Genomic DNA, 22,001 nt, shown 5'->3' with positions numbered 1-22,001 from the left:
ATAATGGTAGCCCTGAAGGGCCTGCAGGAGGAAGTCTCAAAAACAAACTTTAGATCTGTCTCACTCCCCATGCTCATTCGTCATAGCGAAGAAAGGGCTCTCTATACGTTGCTTTCCGTTTTTGTCGGAGTTGCGTAGTTCGGGTGGGGGGGGGGGCGTGGTTTCGTTTTGTGGTATGATATCCCTGCTGGACCAGCTGCGTCATAGAATGCGGAGTCTTGCTTTATGACGTAACCGGTGTTGCTTAGAGACCGGCGGCAGGAGCTGCCGGGTAAAGCTGCATGCAGGTGGCGCTTTGAACAGTGAACTTGCCAGAGTCCGTGGGGGGCTCACGTTTTTGTGACCTCGTGTCTTTTGGTTTAACCCGGCCGTCTCGCGGCTAATCCGTTCCACCTCAGGTGAGTCATTTTACCAAAGTGTGCGTCCGGCCGTCCGCATAAACCCAGACGAGCTCCTGTACGGTGCTGTGAGCCTTAGTGAATCCGAGACGAACTGTCCATTGAGTTTCTATCCGGTCTCAGCTGAGCAAATTCTTCCTATAAATAATGCGAGTTCTTTGCTGCCGCATGCCCATCTGGGCTTTCCATCGTTCATATGTGCCCAGTGGTGATGTAATGTCGATTCCTGGAGCGCCTACTCGAGGGCCAAGAGCCTTTTGTGCCCTTTTCAGGTCTGCTGTAAGTCAAAACCTGTTTGAATTTATGAAAATGCTTATAAATAAAATAGTTATAGGGACTTTAAACCGGCCCTCCACTTCAGCACAGGCTAATTTATTCAACATCGTTTACACTGCATGCAACACAACGCATGCCATTACAACGCGGTCATCACAACGACCGCGTTGTAACATCACATGCCTTACCAACGCAAGTCGGAACAACGACTTGCTCTAGGGGTCAGTAGGTGTTGGATTTCTAATCTTCCATCCATTCTGACACCAAAATATATATTTCCTTTAGGCCAATATTTTTTATATTTAGAAGAGCCCGGCTGCTTCCAGAAAAATCCAGTTTTAAGAAAACCATGACAAAATGAACAAGCTTTGACAAAGCCAAAAAGCTGAGGCCCATTGACTTTGTTAATGCTTGTTTTGAATCCTATAATTGAGGACTGGAAGCCATCGGTTATCTGGGGGAGCGTGGCCAACCCTCATCCAAAGCCACTGGGTCTGTTCCTACTGTAAGGGAGCAATATAGTCTTGTGCAGGGCCTTGGGGTCAACTTCGCATAGATCTGTTCTAGAGTAGAGGTGGGCGAGCCAACAAATTAACAAGGCCAGCTGAGCCAAGGGTTTAGTTTGACGCTTGGAGTCGGTGCACGAACCGAGCCATGTAAAACACAACCAACATCACGCAAAATGATCTCTTCAAAATTCAAATATGCTCGAGATTCCAACAGACCTCGAGCTGAGCTAGAGCCAGGCTTCAGGGTCGAGCCTGGCTCGAGCTTTCAGTGGCTCACCATCTCTATTCTAGTCCCAGACTCCCACTGGATCACAGTAGTATGTGTTGATTATGGGCGTGGAGTTCGGGTCTGGGAGTTTGTTGCTGTTGTTGGATCTGTCCAAAGACTTCGAGGAGCAGGTCATCATATATGCCAACACTTTAGAACAGGAAATTGGACAATTTTGAAAGAAATAAAACCGGGGACTGTGTTTTTTCCTTATTGGCTTCTATTGAAGCAGAAGGCATTTCAGGCCGCAGTCTACCGCCTTTGCTACAAAAATCGAGAATGTCCGCCTGGATGCGGCCTACCGGCTTGTATGCTTCTGCACTGAGTGCCTCGCCCCAGCACATGCCCCGGGTCAGTCCAATGGTTGCCACTTTCCTCATTAAAAAGTACCAGTTTTTTTCCAAATTTCCCATGTTTTTTAAAAGACGTGGAGCAGGTACTGGATCAAGACTCGTCTGTTTTCTTTTGGCAATTGTGCAATGTGCATCCGTTTGCTTTACTAACCATACAGGGTGTTTGTTATATGTAGCTGTGAAATACTTTTCAAGCCATTGCTTTCTGTATTTTGCTGTGTTTAGTATACATTTCCGGGGGTGGAAAAATACGGAATTTGCTGATTGATATTTGATATTTTTTTGTCATGGCCTTGACATTAAAACACCGGATGTACTCACTAAATACTGAGCATTGCCAATATTAGTCCACACCTAATATACGTGGTCTCAGGGCTCAGTCAGGGCTGAAAGTACAGTACTTGGACGAATCCATTCTTGCACTGGGGGACGTGAGGGGGAAAGCCCGGGAGTCGTTTAAAGTGTGCTCTGAGGAGCTTCGCCCGCAGACCCCGGGTAAATGCTTTTATGTGGGGAGTGGCTGGCGGGAAGGAGCTCTATTGTCACACCAACAACTTGTAGACAAGTCTGCGCAAGAACCCAACACCTGCCAGCATATGGATCACTCTGAGCTGCTGACAGGCGAATTTGTCACACTTTGAGCTGCTTCTATAGTGGCAGAGCAGCCTGCAGGCCATGTCGTGTTTACTTAGCTAGGCCCCGTCTATAGGTGGCAGAGCAGGCCGCACGGCATTTTCTAAAGCGTCTCCTTCGAGGCCTGCCCCAATTCTACTGATCTCCGAGTGAACTACTATTTTGTGCAGCAAAATGAGCTGCAGATTTATTGGGTCATCTATTGCTTTGGTGTACCAATTAAAGGCCTTGTTCGAGTTCACTATTTCCCCTGCTTAGAGATACAAAGGCAGTAAGGAATTTCAGGTAGGGACACTGGAATTATTCAATTTTGTGACCGTAGTGTTTTCCACATAATTATGTATTTGCCTCACATTCCACCATCTGCTGCGTAATCCGCAGATTTCAACAAAAAAAAATGCTCCTAGCTTAAACGGATCAAAAGTTACTAAAATAGCGGCAACATGAGTTCACTGGTCACCTTTCTGTTGCATATTTCTGTATTTGGGTGGCAAAGTGGCACTACACAGGAGAAACGTGCCCAGATAAAATAATATGTTTAAAATTCAAAAAGAATGAGTTAATACTAACACATAATGTGTTGCATAACGCTCTATATTTTGCCTTTTCTTGACACATCATTTAGTCAACCCTGTTACAAAATGTAGTCAACCCAGATGCTTAATGTGGTCCTCCTGTGCCACATGATTATAGGTAGCAATGGGTATAGGTAACTCCTGTAGTGGGGTGGATACCTGAGGATTAGGGTGTGTACCCTGAGGGTACTCACAGCAGTAAAGTATAACTAGGAGAAAATTTACATTCCACACGAGATTCCCTAGGTTATTCCTCATTCTTACGTGGATCAGGTATGGTACGCTGGTGAATTACTATGGATTTGCAATAAATCTGCAGATATCAAAATTCTGATGCGGTCAATTATTCACAATATAAACCCCATTGGAATTATAGGAGTTTTTAAATGTTTATTTCTTTATCCTTGTGTACTTAAACTATGGCTTCAGGTTATAGTACTTTAGGGTCAGTTGTACCATTTTTTTGCGTTTATAAGAATCATATTTTTCTCTGATATGTATTGAAACTAAAGAGGGGTTCTAAGCCTGTGTTAAGCACCAATGCCAGCTACGAAGCAATAACACTTCTCTTTTTAAAATAATGTGGCATGGATATTTTTTTAGATAGAACAATTTATTGTAAGTGTTTGACCGTGATATTTATGCAGCAGCATGCATTATATGCTTACAATAAATAAAAAGTCACATCAGATTGCGATGGCTAGACCATCTTGCTTTGCTAACGCTTTGTTCAACTAGACTTTTCTCTGGGGCTTGAGGCTAGTTGTCTAGATTCGGTAGTATGTGATTTGTGAGTCGAAGAGGGCATTAAGAATGAGGCGATGGGATAGTGCGCTTTGTTGAGGTACTTTTTAGGACAAGCTGTTGGAGAAGCTTGCAAGATAGTTAAAGGTTGTGGAAACAATTGGCAGAGCGTGCCTGCTATGTGTAGATGGGTTGGATTATGTAAAGGAATAGGGATTAATTTGTGATGGTGGCGGTAGAGTGCGGCATTGGGGTTGTGAAGGAAAGATTGAAATAGCAAGTACTTGTGGTTTGACTTTGGTTGCATATACGGTGGAGCAAGGGAAAGAAATATGCGAAGGCTTCGCGAAATGTGATGATAGATTCTGGCTGTGGAGCGGTACTTAGGCAACTAGAACGGTCCTCTCGGAAGAGTATTGGCAGTTTAGGATGACCTACTTGAAGAAGGGGATCTGAATACATGGGCAAATGTGCTTGAGAGCGGGTTTTGGAAGATGATTCAGCCCCCCTCATGTAATGGTGAGAGCGTCCCACCGGGAACATGTTGGAATCTGATCTAGGCAACCGGACAGCACAGGGGCCTGAGAGATTGCGGTGTCAAGCTCAAGTCTAAGGCAAAGAGTGTAGCTTCTCTATGCATTAATTTCCCCACTCATTTGAACCACTTGAACGTCAGCTATGGGGCATGTTTATTAATTGCAGTTTAGAAGTATTTTTTTTGCCACCCCAAGTCTAGTAAATCAAAGACAGATAGTAAAAGATGAGATAGCAAAGTTAATTGCAAAAGGATAGAGGTCAGAGCTGTTATGGGGGTGATCAGGAAGGTGGTCTTGGTTTTGTGTTATGGGTCTTTTCGCTGGCTGCCATGAGTGTGTGCATGTTTGCCACTGGGTTTGTGGGGCTTACCTCTGTAGGTCCTATTGACTTGGTTGATGCAGGGGTCACTTCTGGTGGTTTTCTGACATGTCACCATCCCATTGCCATGCAGAGGCCTTGGCCTGGGCTTGCCCCATTGATTGCCTGTTCTTCATTTATGAGTTCTGGCTGATAAGGCAGCTACTGTCTCCCTGAATTATTGCTTCCCATGCTATAAAATGTAGCTGGAGTGGGCTTTGGCTGTCCCCAGGTGACTATCATTCTCTCACTTCATTCTGTTGACTATTTGGTGTATAAATGCACTTCCTATGGATTGCTTGCATTCAAGAGTTTAAGGGACTAGTTAACATCTCAAATGTACACTAAACCGTCACCCATTAAAGTCTTTATCACGTACATTGATAATATATAGAAAGCAGTCCTTTTTTGTTTTTTTTTCACTGCAACAAGCTTTTCTTTAAATGTTTTCGTCAGGACTCTAATTAAAATCCAGACACATTGGCTTTGCTAATGCTTTTTCTGTGTGGAAGTTTGTTGTCACATTTGCCTGGTTTTGCCTGTGTGCGGCTACAGTAGTCTGCTATCGATCAACAGGTTCTATTCTGGGGGTGTTCTTGTTATTACCAGGGGCGTAGCTTCCATTGGTGCCACTGGTGCAGTGGCACCAGGGCCCACTGAACCCTGGTTACTGCTGTATTTCCCAGTTCGACCAGGGTGGCCATTTCTTTCCTTGCATTCAGGCCCATGCCACACTGACCACGTCACTGGTTGCCACACAGGGGGGCAGGCTTTCTATGGTAGCATGCAGAAGACACCACAATCCTGTATACCAGGAAGCTTGTTGAACCGGGTGAGCCGGAAGCTCACCGGTGCTTGGGTCTTCCTTGTTCCGCAGGGAGGTCTTGCTGTTCGCACACAGCAGCACAGACACCCCATTCAGATCCCTGCTCACTGGCACTGTTGGCACACGTCCCTGGCGCATGGAGATCCTGTGCCTCCGGTTTTCCTGGCTGCGATGCCAGCCACTTGGCTCCTGTCAGCATCCAGTCCACAGACCTGCGTCGGCCTGATCCCAGCGGACTGTGGTTAAACTCTTTATTAAATGGTTGATCCTTGTGGTGGAAAGTACATATTGTTTAGCCAAGCACCTTAAGAAGTGGCATTTCCCACAGAGCGGCCACAGGTAGGATGGGCACAGGAACAAAACGTATTGTTCCCAGTAGAGGCATCACTGAGAGTGAACTGTGCATTGACTAGTCACTGCCTCGGTGAATATAAAGATCTGCTTGTGTGAGGTAATTGAACCCTTCCGTATGTTATACCTGTATATCATTCTGTCTGTGAGGGAAGCTTGCACTCCAGAGACCCCTGTTCGGCTTGTTCTTTTTATAATATGATGTAGTGAGAGGCACTGCTCCTATTAGATCTGTAGCTTGTGTATGAGGAAACTTACACCGTGACTTTCTGTTTTACTGGTGCCATTACTGTATATTTATTAAGTATGATCAGTCTCTCAACAAGAGTTTTTAATGATAAATTCCATATTTCTTATTGCAGGACTGTGATTCCTCTGTACGACCCGGACACTAACCTGTTGATACTGGCTGGGAAGGTGAGTGAATTATGGATGGGGTTGCGATACCTATGTATCTGTCCACACTGGAGGGTAAGGGTAGCACTACTAGGCTTATTTGCTGGAAGATATTGATGAACTTAAATGTGATGTGTTGTTTGTGTTCAACTTTATTTCATTAATAAGCACGTAGCTCTCTCATGGCATCTTGGTGCCAAATGCAAAGCCCATTTTTTTTGTGACCCCTCCTCACTTTTTTTTTTATCATACACAAGTTCAGACCTCTTCTAAACCTTGCAAGGCTATATGCTCGTTGAGTGTGAACCATGTCCATTAAAAAGTAGCATGAGTAATCGTCTGTGTGGCCTGGAGATGCAGACTGCTATGGGTTTATATCCAGGTGTAGGCCGCCGACTTTGGTTTGAATCTAGTTTGAATCCACATGTAGGCCACCTACTTTGGTTTGAATGTAGTTTGAATCCAGACGTAGGCCACCTACATTATTTGAATCTAGTTTGAATCCGGTGGTCTCTCTTTTTTGGGGTCTGCTGAGCTGATCTGTGTTGTTTGTCATCGGTTTCTAGATATATGTTGCTTGACAAAAGTGCACAGATCTGGGTTGCTTTCTCTTGTTATCCTCCGCTTTCTTTCTTCTGACTGGGGTCTTGTCTTTGGCTGGTCTTTGGATTGGTTCGGTTTGAAAATTCCTTGGTAATTTTTCTCCTGCATACCAGATCATTTCTCTTTCTTAATAGCTAGTTTTGTGTCACTTCAGGTTGACTCATAGCTGGTTCATTTCTCAATGTCCCCTCTTTCTCAGTGATGTACTCACCAGGATTTGGGTGCACTTGTAGTTTTAGTCCGAATCTGTCCAGTCTGTCATTTTTGGTATTCGCTGGCTCTCATTGATAAACCTCGTCAAAACTCTCTCTCTGGTGGGCCTTATTTTAGTTTTTTTCAATGTATGATGATATTTGTTTTTTTTCAATGCGTGTAAACCACACACCTTTTTAGGTCTCGCCTGAGCCAATGCGCTTGCGCATTGCTCGACGAGATTATAGTAAGTGGAAAAGAAAAGTCTACCAAAGCGGCTGCGGATCGCATACAGTTCATGTGATCTATGCGTGTGCACGCCATCGCCAGCCACGCCATACACCACCATTTGTCTCTGCCTCGCATCAGACTTCAATGGCTACCGCTCCCCCCACCAATCAGGCTTCAAACCACATCACTCGGGGACCCCACCACATCACTCAGGGACACCACAACATGACTCGGAGACACCACCACATCACTCGGGGACACCACCACATCACTCTGGGACACCACCACATCACTCAGGAGCACCACCACATCACTCGGGGATACCACCACGTCACTCGGGGACACCACCACATCACTCGGGGACACCACCACATCACTCAGGGACACTACCACATCACTCGGGGACACCACCACATCACTCAGGGACACTACCACATCACTCAGGGACACCACCACATCACACTGGGACACCACCACATCACTCTGGAACACCACCACATCACTCGGGGACACCACCACATTACTCAGGGGCACCGCTCTGGGACACCAGCACATCACTCAGGGACACCACCACATCACTCAGGGACACCACCACATCACTCAGGGACACCACCACAACACTCGGGGACACCACCACAACACTCGGGGACACCACCACATCACTCGGGGACACCACCACACCACTCGGGGACACCACCACATCACTCAGGGGCACCGCTCAGGGAAACCACCACATCACTCAGGGACCCCACCACATCACTCAGGGACACCACCACATCACTCAGGGACACCACCTCATCACTCAGGGACACCGCCACATCACTCGGGGACACCACCACATCACTCGGGGACACCACCACATCACTCGGGGACACCACCACATCACTCCGGGACACCACCACATCACTCCGGGACACCACCACATCACTCTGGGACACCACCACATCACTCTGGGACACAACCACATCACTCGGGGGCACCACCACGTCACACTCGGGGACACCACCACATCACTCGGGGACACCACCACATCACTCGGGGACACCACCACATCACTCTGGGACACCACCACATCACTCTGGGACACCACCACATCACTCTGGGACACCACCACATCACTCAGGGGCACCACCACTTAACTCGGGGGCACCACCACTTATCTCGGGGGCACCACCACGTCACTCGGGGGCACCACCACTTAACTCGGGGGCACCACCACTTAACTCGGGGACACCACCACTTAACTCGGGAGCACCACCACTTAACTCGGGGGCACCACCACGTCACTCGGGGACACCACCACGTCACTCGGGGACACCACCACATCACTCGGGGACACAACCACATCACTCGGGCGACACCACCACATCACTCGGGGACACCACCACATCACTCAGGAACACCACCACATCACTCAGGAACACCACCACATCACTCAAGGACACCACTACATCACTCGGGAACACCACCACATCACTCGGGGACACCACCACATCACTCAGGGACACCACCACATCACTCAGGGACACCACCACACTACTCGGGGACACCACCACATCACTCGCGGACACCACCACATCACTCGCGGACACCACCACATCACTCGCGGACACCACCACATCACTCGCGGACACCACCACATCACTCAGGGACACCACCACATCACTCGGGGACACCACCACTTCATTCAGGGACACCACCACATCACTCTAATACACCACCACATCACTCTAATACACCACCACATCACTCAGCCCAACCACATCATCACTCAGCACCACAACAGCACTGTCCTTGCTTGCTTCCAACTAGCATTGCCATAGCCAATAGGACTTGCATTAGGAAAGTGTAAGCTATTGGCTTTGTGAATAACAATGCTCTTAATTTATATATTTTCAAAGCCAACACATATTTAAAAAAATGTTCATTTACAATACCAATAGTTCACACTTTCCTAATGTGAGACCTATTGCATTGCAAATGCTTGTTGTTTGTTTACAGCTACCACAGATGCTACTCTTAGTCTCATATTTGTTTTTAGTAGTCTTTTGGACCTGTGCGTTTGTGTATGTGTGTGCCTGCTTGAACTAGTTGAATGTGTTTTTTTCAAGCTGCTATATTATAGTTTTCCTTGGTACATACAGTTCACATACAATTCTGATCTCTTGACATTGCTAACACAGCAGATCTTAAAATTCATGTTACTATTACTTAAAAGCCACACTTGTCCTCCAACTACTACATTTTTTATTGTTTGGAATTCCTTAAATTCTAATACAGACTGTAGTCGAATGGAAAATGTGTTCTAACCTACAGAAAAAATATGTTTCTGAAAACCTTTCCGGTATTCTAATAATGCTCATTTTCCTGTCACTGCTAGGAATGTTGTCCTGTGCCACCTACACTCTACATATGATCACACATATTTTACGTTCTGCACCAGTTTTAGTTATCATCGATTTATGTTTTCATAAAGTTTCTTATTAATATGTCCCCCTTCAGACAACAGATTTATATGAAAACCACAAATAAAATAAGTCTTGGTAGAGTTTCTTTTTCGTCCATAGTTCTATTAAAGGGCAGCAGCTCCAGATGAATCCTACCGTGTCATCTCCAAGGGATTCAAAAATCCTGTTCCTCGTCACAGCAGAATTTGAGGTTTTGCCTGATGTGCGTGTGTTCAGGTTTTTAGGTCTCGCGTCAGCGAAAGACCTTATGTCGCCCGTTTTCGGGAATGTGGACAGGAGAGGGTGCACGAGCGCAGAGCTGCTCAGTTTTGAGCTCGTGAGCGCGCACGGCGCCGTGCCCCTCTCCTGCCTCATTCCCTTGCGCAAACACTCTACACTCACGCATGCGCACATACACACACTGCATACACACACGCACCCTCCCTTAAACAAACACACGCGCACACAGACAGACACACGCACGCACAGACACACTCAAACAGACACACACGCGTACACCCCACCCCCACTCACCCCTCCTCTCCCTCAACACACTTACCTGTTCTGGCAGTGCTCGGCGGCGGTTCTGCCTCTCGGGCGGGCGGCGGTAGCGCTTCCCGGCCGCTCTTCACCCGGTCCCCCATCTCGGGACCGGGACTGAATGCGAAATTCACCCGGTCCCCCATCTCGGGACCGGGACTGAATGCGGAGACTTTGCAGGCAGCGCGGCGGCCCGGCGGGGACTTTTTCCATCTTCTCCCCCATTTCGCCATCGACCTAATGCCATTGGAACGCTTTACACGAGCACCAGGTACGTTAAAAGGACACATTCATTTTTATTTTTTTCACACCCGGGGATATTACTTGTTTTACTGCAGAGTGGTCAAAGTGGAGCCACACTTTGGTTTTATTGGTATTGTAGATGAATTTCTTTGTGAATGCTGCTGTGCTAATAAAGAAAGACGAGTCTAATCCTCGTCTGTGTCCTTCATAGAACTGAAAAGTGTCCTGGAAAGCTAGGACATCACCTACAATAATACGACTCATTGAGCGCCATGGAGCGTGGCTCGGTAATAGAGGTACAGGCATGCTTGGAGAAATAGGTTCAGAAATACAGAGGTCAGCTCGTGGAGACTGCTTGCTTGCTGCAGTTCTGACACAAGAGTGTCTGTTTTGCATAAAGAATCGCTAGTTTTGCAAAAGCTCTCATGGTGACCGGTTTCCTCGGTTTGGTTTTGTCATGCCTACAGGGATCTCGATTAATCGGACTGCTTGTTTGTCTGTGTTCCGCACTGTTGTAGAATCCTGTCATGCACCGTGTTTATCCTTTCTCTTAGGCATGGCTACAAATTTCAAATTGCATACCCTATCCTGATTTGTTCTTAAATTCTATAATTTCCCGATGTAAGGGTTTTGAAACGGGCCGTGTTTTGCACTGCGTATTTGAGGTGCCGTCGTTGCGCCCACCCCGCACAGGCCTCTGACATGTCATGTTATGGTCGTGAAAACGCACATTTGTGTGGACAAAGGCCACGGCAGGCAACAAGCACAGCTGTAAGAACAGAGGTGGCCTCGTTTGCCTGACCTTGCTACGGCCATCTCCCTTACCGATGAAAGGTATGTTATACATCACTTTTAAATTGTAGGGCCTAAAACGACTTTCTTTTTTAGCTTTTGACAGATGCTGTCATTGATATTTTCCATTTGTAAGAGACGAAAAACGAGACCGCTAAATCATTTCAGCAGAGAAAAAACAGATACTGTGACAACTTTAGGAACGGATTATGAACGTATTTTCTGTGCAAAGTGAAGAACATGCCCTTCCATCCCAGCGAAGTCCTTAAATCCCCCCTCTCACCACTCTCCTCTCTGTCCCCTCCCACCACTCTCCCCACTCTCCCCTCTCACCACTCTCCTCTCACCACTATCCTCTCTCCCCACTCTCCCCTCTCTCCCCTCCTCTCGCCCCTCTCTCCCCTCCTCTCTCCCCTCTGTCCCCTCTCTCCTCCTCATTCCCCCTCACTCCCCTCCCTCTCCCCTCTCTTCTCCTATCTAGCTCCCCCCTCTCCTCACTCTCCCCTCTTCTCACTATCCCCCTCTCCTCACTATCCTCACTCCCCCCACTCTCCCATCTCTCACCACTCTCCCCTCCCTCTCTCACCTCCCTCTCACTTCAATCTCCCCTCTCCTCACTATCCTCACTCTCCCCACTCTCTTCTCTCACACCACTCTCTCCTCTCTCACCACTCTCTCCTCTCTTACCACTCTTCCCTCTCTTCACTCTCCACTCCCTCTCACCTCCCTCTTTCCTCACTCTCCCCTCTCACCACTCTCCCCTCTAACCACTCTCCCCTCTAACCACTCTCCCCTCTAACCACTCTCCCCTCCCTCCACTCTCCCCTCCCTCCACTCTCCCCTCCCTCTCTCCCCTCTCCTCTCTCCTCCCTCTCCCCTCTCCCCTCTCCTCTCTTCTCAACCTCTCCTCTCTCCTCACTTTCCTCACTCCTCCTCTCGCTCCTCTCTCACCACTCTATCCTCTCTCATCACTCCCCCCTCTCACCACTCTCCCATCACTCTCCCCTCCCTCTCTCACCTCCCTCTCACTTCAATCTCTCCTCTCCTCACTATCCTCACTCTCCCCACTCTCTCCTCTCTCACCACTCTCTCCTCTCTTACCACTCTCTCCTCTCTTACCACTCTTCCCTCTCCCTCTCACCTCCCTCTCTCCTCACTCTCCCCTCTCACAACTCTCCCCTCTCACCACTCTCCCCTCCCTCCACTCTCCCCTCCCTCTCTCCCCTCCCCTCACTCTCCTCTCTCCTCCCTCTCTCCTCTCCCCTCTCCCCTCTCCTCACTATCCTCACTCCTCCTCTCTCTCCTCTCTCACTACTCTATCCTCTCTCATCACTCTCTCCCTCACCACTCACCCCTTTCACCACTCTCCTCTCTCTCCTCAGTATTCTCCTCTCTACCTCCCCCCTCTCTCCTCACTCTCCCCTCTTTCTCCTCTACCCTCCCTCTCTACCCTCCCCTCTCTCCCCTCCCCCCTCTCTCCCCCCTCTCACCTCCTCACTCCCCCTCTCCGCTCCCTCTCTCCAGTCCCTCTATCCTCACTCTCCCCTCTCTCCTCACTCTTCCCTCTCCTCTCTTTTCACTCTCCCCTCTCCTCACTCTCCCTTCTTCTCACTCTCCCCTCTCCTCACTCTCCAATCTCTCTCTCCCCTCCCTCTCTTTCCCATCTCTCTTCACTCCCCTCTCTCACCACTCTCCCCTCCCTCCACTCTCCCTTCCCTCTCTCCCCTCTCCTCTCCTCTCTCCTCCCTCTCCCCTCTTCTCTACCTTTCCCCTCTCCTCACTATCCTCACTCCCCCTCTCTCTCCTCTCTCACCACTCTATCCTCTCTCATCACTCTCCCCCCTCACCACTCACCCCCCTCACCACTCACCCCTTTCACCACTCTCCCCTTTCACCACTCTCCTCTCTCTCCTCAGTATTCTCTTCTCTACCTCCCCCCTCTCTCCTCACTCTCCCCTCTTTCTCCTCTACCCTTCCTCTCTACCCTCCCTCTCTCCCCTCCCTCTCTTTCCCATCTCTCCTCACTCCCCTTTCTCCTCACTCCCCTCTCTCCTCACTCCCCTCTCTCCCCTCCATCTCCCCCACTCTATCTATGTATTGCTCTCACTCTATCCATCGCCCTCACTCTATCGCATCACCACAGCATCACTCAGCGCCACCACATCATCACTCAGGGGCACCACAACAGCACTATACACCACTACAGCATCACTGAATGCCACAGCATCACTCGTCGCCACCACAACATCACTCAGCGCCACCACAGCATCAATCTGTGCTACCATTCAACAATAACTGGTTCAAATATGTTCTCTCAATGTTTCAAGCTTTATTACAAATGTCACAAAAAGATGTTAATATTTCACTTCTGTTCTTGGATTTTCGTCACAATAAAATACACTGAACATAATCTTCATACGTTATTTACAAAAGTTTAAGGTATTGCCATTATAAATTACAATAACTTTTATTTAAGTATTAATTAATAAAAAAATTAAAAGCCATTGTTATTTGTAATATCACTACATGTAAGTCACGTAGATACAACACATATTGCATTACAAATGCTATAGGTGTCACATTTGCAAAAATTATAACTATTGGCATTGTAAATGACAACGCTATTAATTTCGCTATTTTTAAAACCAACACATAATAAAAAAATTGTCATTTACAAGACCAATAGCTCAAACTTTCCTAATGCGAGACCTATTGCATTGCAAATGCTTGTTGATAGTGATGCTCACATTTAGATTGACAGTATGAGGCATTGCTTCTGTCTTCATTGCCTAGCCCAGTTTATCAGTGAGGGCATTGTTCTAGTTGAGCCTGAAGGTGCATTTTGAATTCTAGGAACCTGCTGCTATATTTTTCTGAATCTTTCATAATATCTTCTTTTGTTGTTTTTGCGCTAGTAAAGTGGGTCTCTATCATTACTATGTTTACAACCACACTTTGAACAACTCAAAAAGTGCTGAAGGAGCAGAATAAAAAAGTGAGTTTTGGCAAACAAGGCTTTAAGTAGACATTGGCCTTGTCATTACCTTTTAATATACAATCTCTACACTCCTCTTGCTGACCATCCACCTTAGGAAACAAGCTCACCTTAACAACATCTTTGGAGTCGAACTCTGATTTCATTCTAATGTGAAAGAGATTGGACTGATGACCTACAGCCATTTGTGGTTTCTCATAATCCAGTCCTCCCAATAGAGTCCAATCAAAACCTTAATTGACAGACATTATAATAGTTCCTTTGCAGGTTTCCATTAATCTTCCTGAGAAGATCCTGAAAGAAAAATACAATTTCACTCTCTCCCCTCACTAACTCATCCATTTACTGCAGGCTCAATTATCTCACCTCCTACCAAGTGCCCACCGGAGGTACAGTGCGCCACATCTGTATTTATTAGAGCATATCCATTAGGTTTTCTCTCCTACCTCATTCTGATACAGCCAATTAACTCAAATAACTGTAAGGATGAAGCTATGTTTGTTTGATCTTTTCACTAAGCAATGGAAGCAACCACTGGGAAGCAGTCACAGCTAAGGGGATTAGAATGGTGCTCAACAAGAGAGCCTGCATGCGAGGGAGCACCATCTAGGGTGTGGTGGCGTTAATAAAGTTTTGGACATAGCTGAGTAGAAGAAGAGAACAGTACTTAAATGGAGGAGCCTGCCTGGATGAGGATTTCATCTGAGAGTACCTTAGGAAGCGGGCAAGTTGAATCTAATGCGAAAGCTTCCTGCAGGACCAAGTCTCCACAATCCAGCTTTATCATTGAATTTACTTGTCATGGTGCTTTATCATTGCAGGTGATGTATGAGGCCCAAACCAGGGAAATAATTTCAGGTACGAGCCTATATGTGATACACAGAAGATTCATGTAGGATGCTTTAGAAATGTCATCACATGGCAGAGGGACTGGTGTGGGGCCCGCAAGATGCTGTCACTGGAGGAATCTGTTGTCGGGTCAGCATGATGCTGTTGTCGCCTTCACAAACCTATTTTAGAGCCATCAAAATACTCTCACTGCCTGTAAAGGCCTGCTGGTGGGTCACTCTGATAGTGCCACTGCCCATGGAGCTTGCTCTACAACCAGCATGATGCTATCACTGCCTTTAGGGACCTGTTGCAGTGGCTGTGTTATTTATACCTGTTGTACTGCCTTACGGGCCTTCTGTATGGCCAGCATGATGCTGTCACCGCCTGTAGAAGCATTGTCGTGTGTACGCTCTGACGTATAGGATAGAAGGATGCTTCACACATGCACCACGAGGCAGCACAGTTTTAGAAGATGTGACCCATAAGAGGTCTCCACAAAAGAAAGGATACTGTTCATGTCGAAATATGGGGGTAAATAATTCGGTTTTTTCACTGGTAACCTCTACATTCTTTTTCAGGGGGAAAGCACCATCTACTGCTGTGAGGTGTCGACGGCAGTCCCAGCACTAACCCAAAGTAAGACATTCTTCATCGTGATCTCATGAACATCCTTTAAGCATTATCAAGAACGGAGATAACCTCTCACAGAAAGAAGCCAGCAGCATGAACGTCAATTCACCAAAAAACAGGGGAAGCAGGAGTGACAGCGCATGCCATTTGACCTTTACGTTCACTCACAGAAACACACTCTTACCTGTGTGCATGTACACAACATCCATTTAAAAGCATCTTTCACTTAACTCAGCTGTCCGGGAGGGTCATTTCCAGCTTATTGTACTCCATTTTTACTACACCAATAGTGAATGAATATAATATTATTCACTACTAGTGTAATAAAAAAAAATGACAAAAAGAATGAAGTTTGGAACCCCGACCGAAGTCCATAAGGAAGAGCTGCCCCTGTGTTCCTGACACTGATTTTGCCACCTGTAAAGCCAGGGGTCACAATTGCAGTGCCAGGGGTGGCAGCTGTGACCTCTGGTGATCCCCAAATGACATCCATAGCCAACAGGAAAAAAGGTTCAGGAAAGTCTTTAGAGAAAATTCTGTCGAAAGTGCTGTGATGGAAAAAAATATTTATTATGAAGAAACATATAAATACCCTTAAATTAGGCCAAAAAAATTATTTGCAGTGCTACCTTAACAAGCATTTGCAATGCAATAGGTCTTGCATTTGCGAGAGTTTAAGCCATTGGCATTGTAAATGACAATGCCTTTTATTTATATGTTTTGATAATTAACACATAAATAAAAGGCATTATCATGTACAATGCACATAGCTTAAACTCTTGTAAATGCAAGACCTATTCAAAGAAGCGGCTGCCATTGTCCGGGCTGCTTAAAAATTGAAATTACGCATGGTGCGCTGCATATTGCATGAAAGCATGTCGTGCCTGCAGTAGGAGAAACTATTTAAAGAAAATAGTGCTTACTGACAAAAAAAGACTCACCGTGTAACAACCCTCATGGGAGGTTACGAATGAAGACAAGGCGGTACTAAGGAGGGACTAACAAGCCTATTCACAAATCAGAAGCCAGCATTTACGAAGGGCAATGACACACAAGCCAATGACAAATATGGGCGGGACTTCTATTCCATACTCCAATACAGCAAGGCTCACAGAGCAGCCCATGCGCTGCCCAGGCTCGAACTAAAAAAAGTATGGAGAAGACAGTCGAAAGGGCAAACGTTTGGGATTTAACTTTGCAGGATGGAACAATGACTGTCTTAATTATCAGAACACTGGATTCTTGGGTATTGGAGCACTTTGGTGCCTTAAAGTGACTGTTCTTCTGACAGATTTCCGTATGTACCTTATTTTTTGTCATATTTAGTTATCGAGTTAGCCAAAATCTTTTACATTTTACTAAAATTGTATACATAATATACTTATTTGTAGGGGCTTTAAGCAAGTCCTCTTAATCATTTGTTTTCTTATTGTGCCATTTACATTTTCCTCCTGCCTACAATAGCATACAGCATCGGGCTATAGGTCAGCCCACTTCAGCCAATATCTAACTTCACTGTGAGTGACGGTATTCTGCTATTTCACAAGGAGCACATTCCCACAAAAAATAGCCATTTTCAGTTCACTGACCACTATTGTAACGTATGCTGTTGAAAACTAAAAAAAGATAGTTTTGGTTTTAGCCCGTGTTATTTACATTGGTAAGGGCCCAGAAATTAAGTTTTACAAAATAAAAAAACTACATGCAAAGCAAAAAAGCTGGCAGCTGAGGCCAGACTTAATGGCTTTTCAAGTGTTTGTTCTCTTTTGAAGGAGATCTGAAGTGCATTTTCTCTAACAAATAATTGTATATCATTGAGAAAAAACAGAACATGCTGCCTTTCCATTGGCATCTTTTCTTCATGAAATTCGTTTCAGAATGAGAAACGTTTATATTTAAATGTGTTCCTGGATACTGCACATAGGCAGCGGTGGCACAAAGGCAGATGTCCTGACTGCTATGAATATCGACATTTTCTCATGATGGAGAACTTCTAATAAGGATACTTGTTGGTTACAGAGACTTTATACAGCCATGTACCATCGGAGAAACGGCTAAAGTCACTCCTTGATAAAGAGACCATATCACACGAACACATTCTGCTATGAAAACATTGGTTGCAGGTAAACCCCAGTGGCGAAGGGAACCCCCCACTTGAGCAGCTTAAGCGGGGGCTGCCCCATGGCCTGATAAGCTGGTGAACTGGGGCAACATGAACATTGATTCGTTGTTTTTGGGCCTCGCATGTCTGCAAGTTTGTAGACATTTTTTTAAATAAATAACACTGTTAGGAAATCCCATGAGAGAGGGTTGTGAGCGTTTACTGGCATGCACATGGAAGAAAACACAAAGAAAAACATTAAATAGGGGAAAACAGAGAAGGCAATACATAGAAAAACAATGAGCATGAGAATTAAAGATATGAAAAAAATAAGGATGAGTGAAAAAAGATGAGTAGCGAGAGAGGGCGGGAAAAAACGGAGGTGAAAGGAGAGTGACAGAAAGGAAATAAGGAAACGTGAAAGGAAAGATGCAAGAAAGGTGAAAGAATGACTGGGTGGGTGTGTGAAAGGATTGATAGATTGAAGGGTCAAAGGTTGTATGGAAAAGTGAAAGGATTGACAGGTGAAAACATGAATGGATGGAAGAACGGACAGGTACATGAGCTTATTAATGAGTCGATGGGTGAAATGATGACTGGATGTGGTAATGGACGAGAAGATAGAAAGTGCAAGGTGTGAGTAGATGGAAGAATAAATGGATGAATAAGTGGAAGAGTGTCTCATTTGCTTACTTTGTGCTCTCGGTTTGGTTAGAGATATATTTCAAGAGGGGGGTATTTTAATTTTCTGGCTACTCTCATTGGGTATACCCTAAGGTACAGCCCCACTTGATATAGAAACACCCAATCAGCACAAACTCCTATCCATTTAATGTATGTATTGATGAACTCTTTGACTTTGTCAAAGTCTCATATTGAAACGAGCTTATTGCAGCGACATCATGTCACTGAGAACTCCTCTTTCAGTTACAAGATGTTACGAAGGAAGTGTCATGTCAATTAAATATTAGGGGAAGAAGCTGCGGTAACAGCTTCCCCCCCAAAAAAAAGTTTGGGAAAAATGGTGCATTCTACAACACATTTGTCATTATATATCCAACTGTATTAGTTTTTAAAGCATAGTAAATGATGACCTTACAGTGCACCAGGATACAGCAATCTTTATTGAGGCTCTTTAATGATTTCCTCACTCTCACCTTCCAACAGTGCCTGTCATCTCTCCATAGCCCCTCTCTCACATGTATTATGTTTGTGTTATAGCGCCTCTCATACCAGTGTCGGATGTCGGAACTCACTCACTCACTCACTCACTCTGAATCATACATGTGTAATTCAGTGTATAGAGAATAATACACAAGACAAAGAGGACTGCAAGGTGTAGGATTCACATGTCATCCATACTGGTAGGCATTTTTTAAGAGTTCTTGGTCTGGGGAAGCACAAACTCAGGATTCAGAACGTAATACAGTGGTGACGGTTGCCTTTACTAATATGAATGTATTTCTATCCAAAAGAAACCTTTTAGCAAAATTTAGGATAATGAAAGACTGGAAAAAAAATCTTTACTTTCTAACCTAGATTATGATTGGAATTTATGAACTACAAAGTAACAAAAGGATCTCTGTGACAAAAGCAGGACCCACTGAGCTATGCATCTGACATACTGTTCTGTGATCTGCATAGTACATACTCTTTACATCAGGCATATTAACCCTCTGCACTGCCTTAGATGAGTGAAAACTGCCACTAGATAAAACTCCAATCTCTCCAGCAGGTACATTAATCAATAGAATTATCTTGATACTTTTATTGTTGCCTGAAAACTGTTGGACATACAAGGAGCACTGTAGTGCTTTTAAAACTGCTGCACTACTACAAAGCCAGCCCCCCACACTTCCAGCATCCCGGGGAAACGCCTGATGCCCGGTAAAGCCTGTCTGGCCTTTTTTTCCCCCGGAATTTTATACAGCGCAAACTTGACCCGAAGGTATTAGAGCGCTTTACATGCGCACCAATTACGTTACATGAGGACACATTAATTTTTGTTAGGCATGGGGAGATTAAGTGATTTACCCAAAATCACAGGATGGTGCGCGTCCTTACTGAGACTTAAACCCACTTCCCCAGATTTAAGGTCGACTGCCCTAGCCGTTAGGCCACATCCTCTCCGCCTTGCTGCCAACAAAGCATTCCACTGCTTTTGCATGCAAAAAAAAAATAAGGGGAACCATATTTAAACACCAAGGATTTTTCGCTTTTGGTTATCCCGTTCTTGGACTTTTGTCATGGGTAAGTCTTACTATCTTAGTCTCACTCACTGTAAATGGTGGAAATAAACTGAGAGTGCTAACTGCATGTGTCCAGATACTGCTGTGCAGCATGGGTAAGAGGCTCTAAACTGGTTACATGTGGGCCACCCCCAGCGCCTTGAGACCCCTACGGGTGAGTAGCACGCTTAACAAACGCCTGATTAATTGATATACAATCTGTCACAATAAACCCCCGCAGATAGACAAACCTTGGTTAGATACTTTGCATACAGAAACCCTACTTTCTAAAAAGCCTTTACTACAGTCATACCTTTAGGGAAAAAAACTGTTTATATAGCCACACCCTTATCTAAAGAAACTTGATACACTCTCCCCGATACAGTGAGTTAAGGCAGTTAATTAATTAGTCATGAAGTCAATTTATTGTGTGATTACTTAAAATCATTACAAAGATAAAATAAAAAAGGCACAGTAATAAAACGTACAAATAAGAGAATTCACTCATATACTTAATGAATTCCCTACTTACTTGACAGTCTATATTCGTGCATCCAGCATACCACTATGGGTCTTAAGGGTGAAAGTATATGGTGGATTGTCCGGCTATTATTGCAGCCGCCTGCTTTTCATGCTTGTTTGCAAGTTGAGCTCAGCCTGATACATATCAGACTCTTCGAATACATTACTTATTGTTCATAGAACCCATGGCCAGGACCTTGTGTGGATGATTTTCAATGTTCTAAGAATTTAAAGGTACTCAATCAGAGGCCCGGTGTGCAGTTCATGTAATCTTTCATTTAACAAGGTCCACAACTGATGCATACATTTGCCAAACGTTGCCAGGTGCAGCTTTGTTTCCAAGGAATATAATGGTTTTTGCGCCTCTACCACGGTTCGTGCCCCATGATGTAAGGCGGTGGGCTTCAAAAACCAACGCCGAGCACTGTAAACAGCTGCGCAACAGCATATCAAGTGTACCAACACATCTTTTTTTGTAATCACACAAACTGCATCGTACAGTACTAGTAAGGGATTTCCAGGGATTTTGAACTCTTTTATTGGAAGTGTCACTAACCTGGCCCACGGCATTGCTTCCCGCAATGCTTAATGCGGATAAGGTTGTGCTTGATATAAAATGTTATTAATAGAGAGTAAATGCTTTTCTCAGGCAAAGCCTTGAGTTAGATTCTTTTGAGAGTTGTAACCCTTGCTTTTTTTTTATAGGCGCTTTAAATGCAGTGTAAATTATTGATTCTTCAGTCAAATTGTCTATAGCTAGATGTAACTTTTCTGCTGCTGTGTTTAGGCATTTAAGTCATGGCTTGTTCCCAGTAATTTAGTTTTAAAACCGCTTTCATTGAGTTGGGTGCTGAAATTCCCTTGCGCGGCCATGCATTCACGTTTTTGTGTTAGAAGGCCAAACTCCAGGTTAATTAATGGGTTCTGCTTATATGGAGGTAGTTGAAAGATTACTTTGTACGCCAAACATTGTATTTGATCTAATTCTGACCTATGTGTTCCTGGAAACGCGTGTTGGGCTTAGCCGTAAGACCGAGCAGGCTTGAGTTTAATGTGCACAGGGCGTATATAACCGCTTTTCCTTTTATTTTCATCTTTTGCTGGTGTGTGGTGGGCTTCCCAGTGTCGCTAAACCATGCCCTGAGGTAGTTCCAGTTCCAGACACACTCTATTTACTGAGACCAAAGCATCCATTTCTGGGTCCTCTTTTTGGATAGCGCCCGAAAATTACCACTTTTGTTTTACTTGCGTTGGCCACTAGGTCATGCCTATCGTTGTATTTATTCAATGCGCCAATGCTTTCTGAAGTCCTAATTTTCGTGTGGTCTAAAAGAATATGGTCATCACGAATTGCATAAGGAAGACCTTGTTTTGTCCAATCCTCGGGTCACCAGGTTAGCTCTTGATAGGGTGGCGCCCAAAT

The 22,001-nt window shown here is 45.3% G+C and overlaps 1 protein-coding gene across 2 annotated transcripts in view; it reads left to right on the top strand.

Moving 5' to 3' along the window:
• The window catches only part of CORO7 (coronin 7), a 996,081-nt gene that overhangs the window by 778,702 nt on the left and 195,378 nt on the right, over positions 1 to 22,001 (top strand). For both annotated transcript variants that reach the window (XM_078663134.1, XM_078663135.1), the window contains 2 exons: positions 6,190 to 6,244; positions 15,676 to 15,733. In XM_078663134.1, coding sequence (XP_078519260.1) covers positions 6,190 to 6,244; positions 15,676 to 15,733 — 113 coding nt within the window. The remainder of the gene's footprint in view (positions 1 to 6,189; positions 6,245 to 15,675; positions 15,734 to 22,001) is intronic.

This window comes from Lissotriton helveticus, chromosome 10 (genome assembly GCF_964261635.1).
Source record: "Lissotriton helveticus chromosome 10, aLisHel1.1, whole genome shotgun sequence".
In the NCBI taxonomy this organism is placed as follows: domain Eukaryota; kingdom Metazoa; phylum Chordata; class Amphibia; order Caudata; family Salamandridae; genus Lissotriton; species Lissotriton helveticus.
The sequence above is the reverse complement of the archived record's forward strand: the minus strand, read 5'-3'. Positions and strand labels throughout refer to the sequence as shown.